Here is a 14,044-nt window from a genome sequence, read left to right as displayed (position 1 = left end):
ATTGTTCTCTGCCCTCAATTTCCACAATTTCATATCATGAACTCTATCATAATATTCTCTAATGGAAGATCAGATGTGTAAAGAATCCACTTTTGAATGGTTTTTCATAGGCACAGCCTGGGCAAAGTGTTGAAATCTCTAGGATAATCCAATGGCTTTTTTTTGTGTGGCTTTCCTTTTGAAACCATGACCCTGTTTGTATCTGGCTTGTATGGCTTTCCAGTTGAAACTATGACCCTGTTTGTATCTGGATTGGAACAGTGGTTGTGATGAAGCTGGTTAATTACTTGATCAGAAAATCACTGTGGAAGTGTCACTTGTGGGGTCAGAAAATCACTGTAGAAGTGTGACTTGTGGGGGCTCAAAGAATGGCTGGGGGAACCCATTCAGGGTTAGAGGAGGCCCCTTCCTTGGCCAGAAAACCTGCGGCAGCATTGGCTTCCCTCCAGACATGCCTCCAACTGATGTTGATAGGGTCAGAAATATGGTGGATTTCGTCAAATTTCATCGAAAATAGGGACCAAAAGCCAAGGGCAGGGCGCAGAACATGAAGCCCAGGATAAGGTGTTAGATCCCCTTCAACTACCAAAACAGTACCCCAGCTGGGGTCGAATTCCGTCAAACCTGAAAGGAGGGCAAAGGCTTCTGCAAAAGTAGAGTCTTCGTGGCCGATACGGATGGAAAAGGAAAGGAGTGTGGATCCATTGTGGTCTCAAAAGAGGCCTCCAACTCCAGAGGGCCCCGGGTTGCTGAGAGAGCAGCCATAAAAATTAAGTTTAATACAGCCACTTCAGGAGGACGCCATAGGGAGGATCGAGAAATAGTACTGGGGCGAAAGGAGAGCAGAGACAACCAATTCTGGATATAAACCGAGAGGGGGATGCCACTAAAAGTCTTGTGATGAGATGCCCAAAAGATCACCAGTTCGATCACCTTCTGCAAGCATCGATGTGCTGATCTGCTCTCACCCCTAAAGGTCCCATTGTTTTGCTCGAGCCAAATGGTCCTGATAGTGGCAAAAATGGAGGCCCTCCAAAGGTAAAGGCCAGAAGAAGGTGGGTACAGATATGTCCGGAGGAGCTGTGGAATAGATTCTGGGGTAACCCAGGTCCACCTGAAAAGTTGAAGCAACTTATTCCACATTGAACCAGCAAAGTCACAGTGGATGAAGAGATGGTTGTTTGTCTCCTCTGCCAGCAAAGTCACAGTGGATGAAGAGATGGTTATTTGTCTCCTCTGCCGTGGAGCACATAGTGCATCTGTTGGGAAGGGGCAGGCCTCTCCTCTGGATCTAGAGAGAACCAGGCTTTGGCCACAATGGACGCGGGATTAGAGGGGAAGAGGGGGCCGAAGTGATTTTGCAGCAGAAGTGACCGAGAACTGGCCAGAGGGGGAGGGGGCCCAAATTAATTTGTCCTACCCCGAGAGGGGTAAAAAGGCTCGATCAGGTGTTGCGGACAGAACTGTGAATTCCTCAATCTCAATGTCTGAGAAAGCTCTGTGAAAGGCTATGAAATGCTGCCAGAGGTCCTACAAGGGGAAATACAAAGGTCGGAGCTATGACAATATTTGTGACAAATAGCCTGTTGCCAAAGGTGTTCATTGGGTAGCATATCTCCACCACCACGCCAAGCAGGTTAATGGGCCTTAAGTTCCAGATGGCAAGACCTCCTTGAGCAATGGGAGAACAGACTTTCTCCCAGGAAATAAAATGAATTACAACCATATAGCTTTCAGAAATTGGCTTTGCCAAAGTCATGCAACATTGAAAACATGCCATGGTTCTTCTCCATGTTCAAGGTGTCTAGGCCGAACTTTGAATTTTAAACAAGAAATTTTGGAGTTACGTCCAGACCATTGCCAAAGCTAAACATATAATTCTGATATTCAAATATTTATATAAAACCCAACTAATTGATAGATGAGACCAAAGCTTGAGTTGAGGCTGAGGCTAAACTAGAGTTGCCTCATCTCCTGAAGGGACGAGATGTTCTGGAAGGAACAGGTGGTGGAGACTCAAATGGTAGAGGGAGGTCACCAGTGCAATCCTTTTTTCTGTATCATTAATGTTTTGAAGAGCTTGGAGTTTGCTTTAGAAGCTAACTGTTAATGGGGCATTACTGTCAGATGAATAATATAGTGGATGAACTATGGTTTTCTTGTTTCTCTTTTTGAGTTATTCTCCACTTTAGACTCCCCTTAGTATTCCTTACTGTACAAAGACCCACCTGATTATGGTTGAAGATATTCTTTACTCCATGGTGAGCCCACTTGCTGATTGTGGCTTGGGGCTAGAGGAATTTGCAGGGGGCTCCCTTAGAAAGCAAGCGGGAAGATAGCCCCCTAGAAAGCCAGCCGGAAGATAATTAAAGGAGAGACGTAATCGACCTATTTTTCTTAAGGTATTAATCCTAACTGGATTATTGAAACCTTCATTTCTAGTGCTACCCAAACTCGGATCTTGCAAACAAAAGTGGCTTCACGAAATTGGAATCTATCAAAGAGAGTGTAGAACCAGCTCTCAGTATATTTATGAGATTAGGAGAAAACCAGACAGAATTATCCTAGCCATCAAACTAGATCTATCGAAGGCTTTTCACAGGGTAGAATTGCCGGCTTGAGTGACACCAACACTCTGGTTTCAATTACAATGCTACAAAGAAATATTTTCTTCCAAACAATATTTTTTTCTTTCTCTGGATATTTGCTAACAAACATATATGTAGATTTGGAATTCTTGCCATGGGTCTTCTTGCAATAAGATGATTCCAAATTCGACGTGGACACTTCAGATGGCATGCTATTCTTCCATGTTCTGTATATGAAACACAATGTTATGGATCAAAACGTGAATACTCTAATTCCTGATGAGCCCAATAGGCCAATATACATTTCAAGAACCTAACCATGTGGGCCAATGGCTTGGGGAGTGTACAGGAAACAGAGTTTCTGATCCTTGCACCTTTGCCCCTAAAGCCCACTGATTCTTTTCTTGAATTACTCAAATACAAATTTGTAGGATATTCTTGTGTCCACATATATGATTGTATGGTCCTACTAAGGTCTGAAAATAAGCAAGAAGGGGCCGAAGTCATTGGTGGTCAGGATGGTAGGGTGTCACGACTTGATGTCTTGAATTTTATTTTTTATCAAATACAAAGTTCACACTTCACCACACAAAAAAAAAAAGTCTGAAATCAGTGCTATTGCTTGGATGTTAGTCGTTAACATTCTAGTGTTGTCAAATTCCCATTCTGCTAATGAAAGGTATGCCCTTAAATTCAGTACAATTACTTGACTAGCAAATTAAGAATGTATTTTCACGGTATTATTTTCTTCTAACATACACACGCATAATATATATGCCACTCTCGGTTTGGCCATACGAATCAGATTTGTTTGACCTCAAATTTTGTTACAGTCATTAAAAACACTAGATAAAAATTTCAAAAGAAAAGCAAATAATTGATTAACCATAGGCAAACTTGAGAAACCAGTGCTCGTCATTTAACTCCTTCATGATTTGCACGATCTTCTCTCTACATTACTCTCTTTGCAAATAATTGATAGACTTGGTCTCTTTGCAAAATCTTCCCTCTCTTCTTTTTTATTTTTTTTGAAAACAATTACTGTGAATTTCATTCACAAGAAGAAGATTACAAGGAAAGATCAAAAAAGAACGGATATAACCACCAACGATGGTTGGTGTATGCCACCCTTTGTTAATACATCAGTTTTCAGCATTAACGTCCCTAAAAGAATGGCATAACTCAAAAGATCCACTAGTTTAGTTAAAATATAAAATAGAGTAATGATCCCGCATTACTCTCTCTCTCTCCATTACCCATCTCTATTCCTTATAATATCAATAGCCTACTGTGTGACTATCTTACAAATCACATACTCCTCTAACTAACTTTTATCCAAATTAATAATGAAACATTTTTTTTACGACTTTCATGCATTAAGAGGATGTTTGAAATTATCTTTGCAGTTTCCCTATAAATCTCATGAGTGTCAAGCTTTCCTAGAAACATGGAGGATGTGAAAATTGGTGGTTAGGCTTGGAAGCCCTATTTCATTAACTTGACTGATTTATCTGGAGAGAGAGAGAGAAGTTGGAGAGATAAAGGGGGGTAGTGAGAGTTAGGAGAGCGATAAAGCAAAGTAGCTTGTAATAGGGATAAAGAGAGTGACAGAATGAGAGTATGCGTTCTTTTTTGTTTAGAAAGTTTACTGATGTATTGAGTGAAAGAGAGGTGTACAACGGTCAGCGACCCACATGTCGTGTGAGCTCAAAAAACCCTTTACAGGGCTAAAAAAAATGCACGCTTTACACAAGGGTCAAAAGGAGCACTGGAAAGGAGTTTAGGAGGAGTCCTTAAGGGCCTAGTTAGGTATTCCTAGGAGAGCAGAGCCTTGGGTCCCTTCTTTGGCGAAGGAATCTGCAATGGAGTTTGCCTCTCTCCAAGTATGCCTCCAAACAATATGCAGATCCGAGTTCCTATAGAAAATCTCATAAAAAATGGGATTGAGCCTCCAAGGACACGAGCTGCTTTGGAAGCTCACGAGATGATATTGGCGGAATCTCCTTCAATGATCAAAGAGTTCCCCACTCCCACTCCCTGTTGAAATATCTGAGGTCAACTAGAAGAAGCATCACCTCGGCTTGGTTGGAGTCAAAGCAGCCAATGGAGTGCAAGAAGGAGAAGAGGGTGTGGCCTTCACAGTAGCGAAAGACCCCTCCTACTCCCCAAAGACCAGGGTTGCCTAGGGTGCAGCTGTTTTACTAGGCCAGGGGAGAGAGGGGACCAAGAGGAGGCCCGAGGGATATGAGAAAGCCTAAGGTGAAGCAAGGCCTTCCAATTTTAGTGGAAATCCTCTAGAGAAATATGCTTGAAGGGTTTGGAGTTTGGTTGCCCAAAAAAATGAGCAATGGCTGCACCTTTTCTAGCAGGGCGTCGATGTTAGAGAACTCTCCCCTAACGGAGATTCTTTGGTTCCTTTCCAGCAACAAGGTCCAAAGGTTGGTGGCTCTCCATAAAAGAATGCCTGATTTGGCCCAAGGGGCCGAGAGGTAAGAAGAGAAGAGTGGCCGAGTAGCATCCAAAAAGGTTAAGGATTGAATCTCAATGTAAGAAGAGAAGAGTGGCCGAGTAGCGTCCAAAAAGGTTGAGGATTGAGGCCCAGAGGTGGGAAGCGATCTCAATGTAAAAAGAGAAGAGTGGCCGAGTAGCATCCAAAAAGGTTAAGAATTGAGGCCCAGAGGTGGGAAGCGATCTCAATGTAAAAAGAGATGGGTATTAGTTTCGGCTTTCATTTCGGCACACGATACATCAATTGGGAAGTTGCATTTCCCTTCTTTGAAGGTGGTCCACTGTTGGTAAGAAGAGAAGAGTGGCCACCCACCCAATTAAAGAAGTGAGTTTTTGGAGGAACCATAGTCGCTGAAGCTTTTGCTGTAGGATGGGTAATGGGGGAGTGGATTTGGGGGGGGCGAGAGGAGGGCGTTGTAGAAGGAAGATAAATGAGAACATGCCCGAGGAAGATAAATGAGAACATGTCTGGGCCACAAGGAGGGAGATAGAAGGTATGGAGAAGGGCTTGCGATTCGGTAAAGGCTGGCATCTCAAAATCATGAGGGGACCTTGGGGTCCAAACCCTTCCACGGGGTGAGAAGTCGAAGTTCTCAGCTATTGGGGATAGGGGATTGCGAGCCAATCGAAAATGGGTAAGGAAAGACTGCCTTAAGGGGCGGTATGGCCAATCCATGTATCTCTCCAAAATCCAATTTTGATACCCTCTCTTGCTTGAAAACGAATGTTTGCAACAAAGTGATGGAGGTAAGCATGGAAGCCCTTCCAAATACTTGAAGCATTGTGGGGGACCCTACTGCTCGGGAGCTAAGCATTCGGCGGACACCGACATTTGAGGCGAAGTAGCTATTGCCCCCTACCACCATTACAGATGAGGGCAACATTGGTTGATACTACGAATGCTGAGACCTCCTTGGAATTATAGGGTACAAACTATTTTCTAAGGTGGTATTTACTTCTTTCAGTTCCCGATCGAAGGATATTTCTCCTGAGTTGTTCAAGTGTTCAAGTCAGTTAGCCACTGCAACCGGTATTAAAAACATGGACATTTGGTAGATAGGGATATTTAAAAGAAAAAAAATCTACCTTTCCACCCCGCAAATCTCTTATCAAAACCACTAACTAGCGAGAAATAGAGTACTCTAATAAGAGAGAAGTAGGGTCTAAGAGAGAACATATCCTTTCTCTCTAAGAGAGAGAGAGTGGCAGGATTTTTCTACGACTTTTTGCTTTTATTTTTTTTTAATTTTACTTGGCCTAACCCTCTCAGGTCAGGATTTGGGCTGGGCCTAGGCCAGCCAACCAGCCCGTTGCCAGCCCTAAGAAAGAGAGAGAGGTGCCCACGGTAGAAAGAAGGATGTCAATGAAATGGAGCAGAAAATTTTTTAGCCTTTGGTGTTTTGAATATGTAGATACCACTAGAATTATCTTTTGCTTTTTTACCACAGAAGGACAGATTCTTTTCAATTTGACCTATTCTCATTCTTAACAATAAAATCTTTCCTTGCCATGAAACTGCATACGAATTCCCATTAAGCTTGACTTGTTCACAAAATTACAATACTTTCCTCTAAATTCAGTTGATTCCTCTACTATACGCGTCTTCCGCTTCGAAATGAAAAGGACTTTTCTTCATCATCCCAAAGTCAACAAAAAAAACCTGATAATGAAAAAATTTATACAAACCGAGAAAACCCAGTTAAAAAAAGCTAAAACAAGGAGTTTGACTGTTAAAGAGTCTGTATCAAGGATCCTCTTGAACAGTATTTATCCCCATCTCTCCCTCTCTCTCTAAACACAAGAAAAACTCTCTTGAAAAATGGACGAGGCTTGCGTTGTGTCGGATGTGCAATGGGCAAACCTAGAGATTGATATCCTGGTGTGCATTTTCCAAAAGTTGGAGGAGAAGGATCGATTGATTGGAGTGCCTCTGGTTTGTAGGGCTTGGTACAGGGCCTCTAAAGATGCCCTTTATTGGAAGCACCTGGACCTTGAGAGATGTTATGGGTTCAATTGGCAAATAGATGGGTGGTCATATCTTGAACCCCACAAGTTTTTAGAGTTTGTTTTGGAAAAGAGAAGGGGTGTCATCCATTCCATAGTTTTCCCCTCAATGTTCACCACAGAGACCCTCCTCCTCTCCATTGCAAACAGGTAATCTCTTTCCCTTTCTCTCAAGAATTCTCCCTTGCATATACGCCCGCAGTTACCTCATAGCCCTTGATAACTTATTGAGAAAGGGTAAGCTTTCTATGTTCTCCCCTGCAACATTGAAGTCCTATCCTCCCCTAATCCAACCATCTATTTTTTAATGGAAGGCTCCCAATCACAATGTTATGCCTCTACATTATTTTACTTTTAATTTTTTTTTATAAATTATTTTGATACCAAAATTTGAAAGTCCATACCTCTATTAAACTCACACTAACGAAAAATATATAAAAAAAATGTTTTCAATAAAATAAAATAACCAAAATACCTCTGAAAGTTTCAAGGGGTATTTTGGTCATTATTTTTTATAGAAAAATGATTGTTAATATTTTTTATAGGTGTGTCCCAATGAGAAGATCGCACATACCAAATTTCATATTCAGAAAATTTGTATTAAAAAAATTAAAAATAAAATACTGTGAGACATCGGATCTAGGATCAAACAGTGAGTGGCCCTCTTGATAAAAATTGAGCGGTTGGATGGTAGGGGGAGGATAGAACTTCTATGTTGTAGAGGAACATAGAAAGCTTTTCCATTGGAAAAATGCTAAATACCTCAAAATTTTTCTTTTCAGGCATCCTCTCTCCACTGCTTTTAAAATCACACTATTAACTCCTTCACCATTTGTTTTTGCACCTACCCCTTAAGTAAAAAAAAGTTTGACTTTTTTATACAAAAATACCCCCATTTTTTCCTTAGGTTTTACCCTACCACGTTTCTCTAAGTGGGTCAGATACAAATTATGTGGGACCGGTACGACTTGATCATAGAAGTCGGCTTGGTACAAAAATATGCTGGATCGACACAATTTCAATATATGCATGTCCAATGCATTTTGTGCTGGACCGGCAGAATTTTAATATTAGAAGCCAGTCCGAAAAACCCCGTAATTGATAATCTTGAAGTCGTGATGCATAGATACTAGAGAAAAAAAAATTTCAAGTCCTAAAAATGGTGCATCTTGTAACATATTATCTGAACGGTTCAGTTTTCAAGATTTTCAAGTATATACCGATCTGCTCAATATATATATCATTTTTTTAGCTTTAAATTTCATAACTAGGGGTAGAAATAGATTTTAAGGTTATCATAAAGTTTTTCGCACTGGAACTATATCTTCCAACAAAGTTTGAAAGTGTCTCACTTTGATTATTTAAGGTGCACACCTGCATAAACGACCCCGAATATTTTAAGGGAGTTAATTTATACACCATTTGTTTAAAACTGGAACCCTCTTATGAATGTCACACCCTCAGTTTTAGAAAGTAAGTTAAAATTGTGAAGTGTCTTAAGTTTCTAAAAAGAGACTCGGTGTTTATTAATTGATATGAATATACATACTTGTCTTTTATAGACAAATTACAGATAACACTAATAGAAACTAAATCATAGATACCTAAACTATACCTAGACTTACCATAAAATACAGGACACAATATTCTACCCTTCTCTTATTTATTGATTACAATATACACCTTCTATATTAACCGAATATACAATATATACTTGCTTTTCGCACTCCCCCTCAAACTCAAGATGCTATGAAAGAGAGCAGCTGGAGTTTGAACACCAATTCGCAGAAACGAACAATTGGATCTTCAGGTGCATACTCAGATTGCTTGATCAACAAGCACATAAAGCTGTAGCGAATCAACAATCATCGAGAATATATCGCTTTAGGAACTCTTGGAAAAGATCAAACAGATCATAGAGTTGAAACACGAATCGACAGAGAAGACAGATCAGAGAGTCGAAACACAACTCGTCAAAGATGACAGATCAGAAAGTCAAAACACAACTCAACAAAGAGTTAAAACATGGCCCGACAAAAGTTACACCACCTAGGTGAGCAATAGACTCGTCTTGAAAATTGATGACAATGCCTCAAGGATGAGGAATGGAAACAGCTAAGGTGAATTTGGCTCTGATACCATGTGAAGAGCTTCAAGTTTATCTGAAAAGATTCAGTGTTCATTAATTGATATGATTATACATGGTCGGGCCTGGATTTACCTCACTCGGGCTCCCCAAGTTAAATTGACCCCCTCTCAAATAACCGCCTTGACCTTACGAGTGTGTGTGCGACTCGTATGTCACGGGCGGATAGGTATGTCCAACTTTGAGAGGATTTTAAAGTGATGAAAGGATGGATTCGATCACCTACCTCACCGCGATTTGAGTTCGTGGGATAAGCCCAGGCTATTGCCCTCTTAGATCAATAATCGAAAGCCCTCCGACTGTCCAGCAGCGCGGTTTGGATGGGGCCCCTCTAAACTCAACACCCCATCTCAACTCTCAATTGAAAGCTGTTAATGAAATCCAAATATAATATACTCCTCTTTGATGTGTTTTATGGGTTAATGGCTTTAGTTTTTAGGGTAGAGTAGTAGGACAAGAATAAAAGGCGATTGATAAGAAATTGGTTTAGAGATGACAAGAAGAAGAAGAAGAAGAAAAGGAAGTAAAAGAAGCCAAAGGATGACCAAAGAAAATTGAGCAGCCTCCCAACGTAACATCTCCCAAGAGGTATTACTAGAGACAAGAAAAAATACTAGGCATGAAGCCTTAGTACTCGGAGGATTTGAAAAGTGGAGATACAGGACTGAGCCTATAACTATGTCACTGAACCAAAGAGCCCCTTAAATGTGAAATAGGGAGAGAAGAAAGTGAGAGAAAGAGAGAGAGAAAGAGAGAGAGAGAGAGAGAGAGAGAGAGAGAGAAAGAGATGAAAACCTTTCACAACCTGAACACTGTGTGAATCGGTGGTTAGAGTAATGAAAGGGTTAGAACTCTAAAGAAAGCTAATTCAGAATGACCCCAACCCGAGTTAGTGTAAGAGAATCAGTATCTCTTATGACCTAACTTCACTGTACAAGTTGATAGTTAGAGTAGTATTCCGAGAGTTAGAACCCTAGTGCACTATTCTAAGACGACCTCAAATTGAGTGCTCAAGAGGTAAAAGAAACATGAGTGAAAGAGAGAAATAAAAATGATGAAGTAAAAATGAAATAAAATAAATGAGAAATTGAAGTATGGTTTTAAAGCAAAAAGCAAATGTTTAAGATGGGAGAAAATGGGATGGATAGGGTCAAGGAATGATGGACCCGCCTAAGGTGCGGGTCTGGACTCTATGGGGAGATGAGAGGATAAAGGAGGTGAGAGAAAGGGGAGAAAATGGAATGGACCCACCTATGGTGCAGGTCTGAGCTCACAAGGGAATGAGAGAGATATGAGGGTGGATAGAGATGAGAGAGATGAGAGGCAGATAGAGGTGGAAAGCAAGAGAGAGAAGAGAGTGAGAGAAGGGCGGACCCGCCTATTGCACTGGTCGATGAATGGATGGGTGAGAGTGGAGAGAGTAGAGAGAAATAGAGGGAGAGTAGGGCTGATAGACATGAAGAGCAAGAGGAGAGATAGGGAGTAAGAGAGTGGGGAAAGGGCGGACCCCCCATGGTGTGGATTCGTGAATAGATGAGAGAGAGATAGGGGTAGGGGAGAGAAAATACAGAGGGGAGGACGGACCCGCTTAAGGCGTTGGTCCATGTCTTGGGCTGGGGAGAAGAGAGAGAGAGAGAGAAAGAGAGACTGATGAGAGGAAAAGAGAGGTAAGAGAGATAGAAAGGAGCCGAGCTAGCCCTAGGTGTGAGTCCAGGCTTCAATGAGACAGAGAGAAAGAGAGATGGTACTCAGACCCGCTCTGGGACTGAGTGAGAGAGAGAGGGTACTGGGACCCGCCTAGTGTTCGAGTGAGACAGAGAGAGAGAGAGAGAAGGAAGAGAAAAACAGAGGAAGAAGAGAGAAAAAGATAAAGAAGATCGAAGAAGAGAGAAAGAAAGAAAGAGATAAAGAAGAGAGGTAAAGAGAGAAAGAGAGAGTGGACCTAAAATGAGCTTGAACCTAGGTGCATCTTTATTAGTCCATTTGCATGCATATGAAAGAGACGTCTTGATCTTGATGGGTCAAGACTAGGGTTCAAACCTTAGGTATATGATTTTAGGTAGGTTAGGTTGAGGTATGGTGTATAGGAACTAGCAAGTATGGTATAGGGTGAGGTGTAGGGTAACTAAGATATGTAGAGTAGGCTAAGGTATGGTGTACTATGGTGTATGGTGTATGGTGTATTATGGTGTAGGGTGTAGGCTAAGGTGTAGGATAACTAATGTAGGGTGTAGGGTGTAGGGTGTAGGGTGTATGGAGCAGGATTAAAAGCTATGAGCTCTAAGGTGTATGGAAGCTAGGAGTTAGGGAGTATGGGGTTGGGAGTTGGGGATCCTAAGGTGGCTGGAACTTTGGGGTTCTAGGGAGTGAGGGGTTCTAGAGGTATTTCTATCTCTAAGAAATGTTTCTCTCTCCTCCCATATTGAGTTTTGAACTTGAAAGCAAAGCAAAAGAACGAGCAAGCATTTGATTGCAAATGATTAAGAATTTAAGAGAGTTCAAGAGCTCCATTACAAATGACTTGAGTTCCTTATATAGAGCAACCACAAAACAAGAGTAGAATGCTCAAAAAATACCAAAACTGTCAAAAAATACACATTTTATGAATTAAAATTTTAATCTCGTTTTTTGACCAAATGATCAAAATACCTTTCAGCACTTTTCAACAAATGATAAAACCTTCCCTTCATGAGGGACCTCTTGTCATTTCTAGGCCTCGAAAGCTTTTTCAAACACTTATGATGGTAATTCGGGTGATCCAACGTTGTAGGATCGATCCTTGAACTATTATGCATGTCTTGATATCCATAGATTATCTTGAAATGGATTTTTTAGGAATAACCCAAAATCCGATGAAGTTCCATAAACTTGTGATTTTTCGACCACCAATCCGGTACGATCTATGATGTTCCAAGTCTTCATTTTGATCACCAATTGAAGATGATGCTATCATGATCATTTTGCACTAAATTTCGTCCATTTTTTGTCTCTGTTTGAACACGTTCCAATTTTGGGAAGTCATCGAAAATGGGACTCTCGCTACCGAAAATATGTCCTTTTTTACCTCAAAATTTGTGTCATCCAGCCTTCGATCATACATAAAAACTACATCAAATTGTAGCTCTTCGAATCACAGTCGCATCGGATCCATACTTGCGACAATCCAACGTCGGGATCTTGAGCTATGGCCTCTCAAAGAATTGGATGTTCTTCTTTTTAAAATCTGAATTTTCATGTTTCAAGTCCATCTTCTCTCTAAAAATTATCTCGTTCTAGGTCACGCCATGACGCGTGTCATATGTCAAACGAGCAGATTGTCGAGATCTAGCTCGTGTCCGAATTTGAGCTTAATTAGACAAAAAACAAACAAGTTAACCCACCCTTTTATGGTAAGTTAGGCTCAAAATGATCTCGAATGGTCCAATTGAGTCGAAATTAGTACCTTAAAGTTTTTTTATGTTTTGAATCCAATGGCAATGGTCTAATACTATTTTGAGACCCAAAAAGTAGGGCTATAGTTATTGGCTCCATTTTCAGCATGATTGGAACTGGATTTGAAAACTAAGTTTCATCCTGATCATATCAAAACTTGTTAGAAAGCAACGAAACTTTACGGGTTTCCTTAGGATATCCAAAACTACCCTCTCATATACTTTGAGGTCATTCTGAAACTTCTTTGGAGGTCACCTAGTTTTAGGCTTATTGCTACAGTATTCATGTGATCTGGCGGCCTCTTGGGCACCTGCGGGATCAGGTTACTATTGGCTCCCTATTTATTCATCCTGGGGATACAGGTACGTCAAAAATGACGTATAACATTTTAGACTTGTCTTTTATAGACAAATTACAGATGACACTAATGGAAACTAAATCATAGATAACTATACCCAGACTTACCGTAAAATACATGACATAATATCCTACCTTTCTCATATTTACTAATTACAATATTCCCTTCTATATTAACCAGATATGTAATATATACTTTCCTTTCACATAAATGATGATAGATGGGAGCAACTACTAAAAATGAAGTTGTATTTTGTGGTTGATTCTAAAATTTGCATGTTTTTTTCTTCATTTTCTTTCCATTGTAACGATCATTACTATCATAAATCAGTAACCATTAGAAATGCTATGTTCTAAATGATTATGGAACCTCATAACAGAGATTGCTTTTGTTGCAGGAGCCCAAACATAGAATCAGTGGTGTTCTTGGATTGCAGGCAATTAAAAGGCCCTGAGGAAGAGTACAAGGCTCTATGTGAAGCAGTTAGTAAGTGGCCATTGCTCAAATCTATTACGATGGATGCAAGTGACTGTCTTCCAAAGAGCTTTTGGCGAGAATTAGAGCGATGTTGTACGAACCTGAGCACGGTTAAGATCAGGGGAGTTACTTTAGCAGGGAAAGAGGTAGCTCACATTGTAGGGCACCTGAGAGGAATCAAGGCCTTAATACTTGATCTCTTCTTTATAAACAAAGAACATGTGGTCTCCTTTCTCAGTTCATGCAAGAAGCTGGAACATTTTGTGCTAAGATGTCATGTTGGTTTTGAAATGGACAGAGAGTTCTTGAATTTGGCTTCTGGTATCAATTTTTTCCGGGTCATTGAATCGCCTCACCATGACGATAGTTTCTTGTAGTTTACAATTCTTAGGAAGGGAAAGTTTGTGCTATTCTCTCTGCAACTATAAATTGGGATTTGGGGAAGATTGTATTACCCCACGGACCTGCAGAGGTTCTATCTTATTGTTGTAAATGCTTTTTTAATCAGAAAGAAAGGATTGTATGATTCCA

General features: G+C 40.6%; 1 protein-coding gene across 1 annotated transcript; it reads left to right on the top strand.

Annotated features, from left to right (window-relative positions):
* Window positions 1-6,823: 6,823 nt before the first annotated feature.
* LOC148780198 (F-box/LRR-repeat protein At3g48880-like) lies at window positions 6,824-14,044 on the top strand. The gene is made up of 2 exons (XM_006836660.4): window positions 6,824-7,250; window positions 13,434-14,044. Exons 1-2 carry the CDS (start codon window positions 6,916-6,918, stop codon window positions 13,888-13,890), a joined length of 792 nt encoding a protein of 263 aa, XP_006836723.2. The 5' UTR covers window positions 6,824-6,915; the 3' UTR covers window positions 13,891-14,044.

Source organism: Amborella trichopoda, chromosome 10 (assembly GCF_054954075.1).
Source record: "Amborella trichopoda isolate Santa Cruz 75 chromosome 10, AtrichopodaSantaCruz75HAP2 v2.0, whole genome shotgun sequence".
NCBI lineage: Eukaryota > Viridiplantae > Streptophyta > Magnoliopsida > Amborellales > Amborellaceae > Amborella > Amborella trichopoda.
This window is presented reverse-complemented; position numbering and strand designations above follow the sequence as displayed.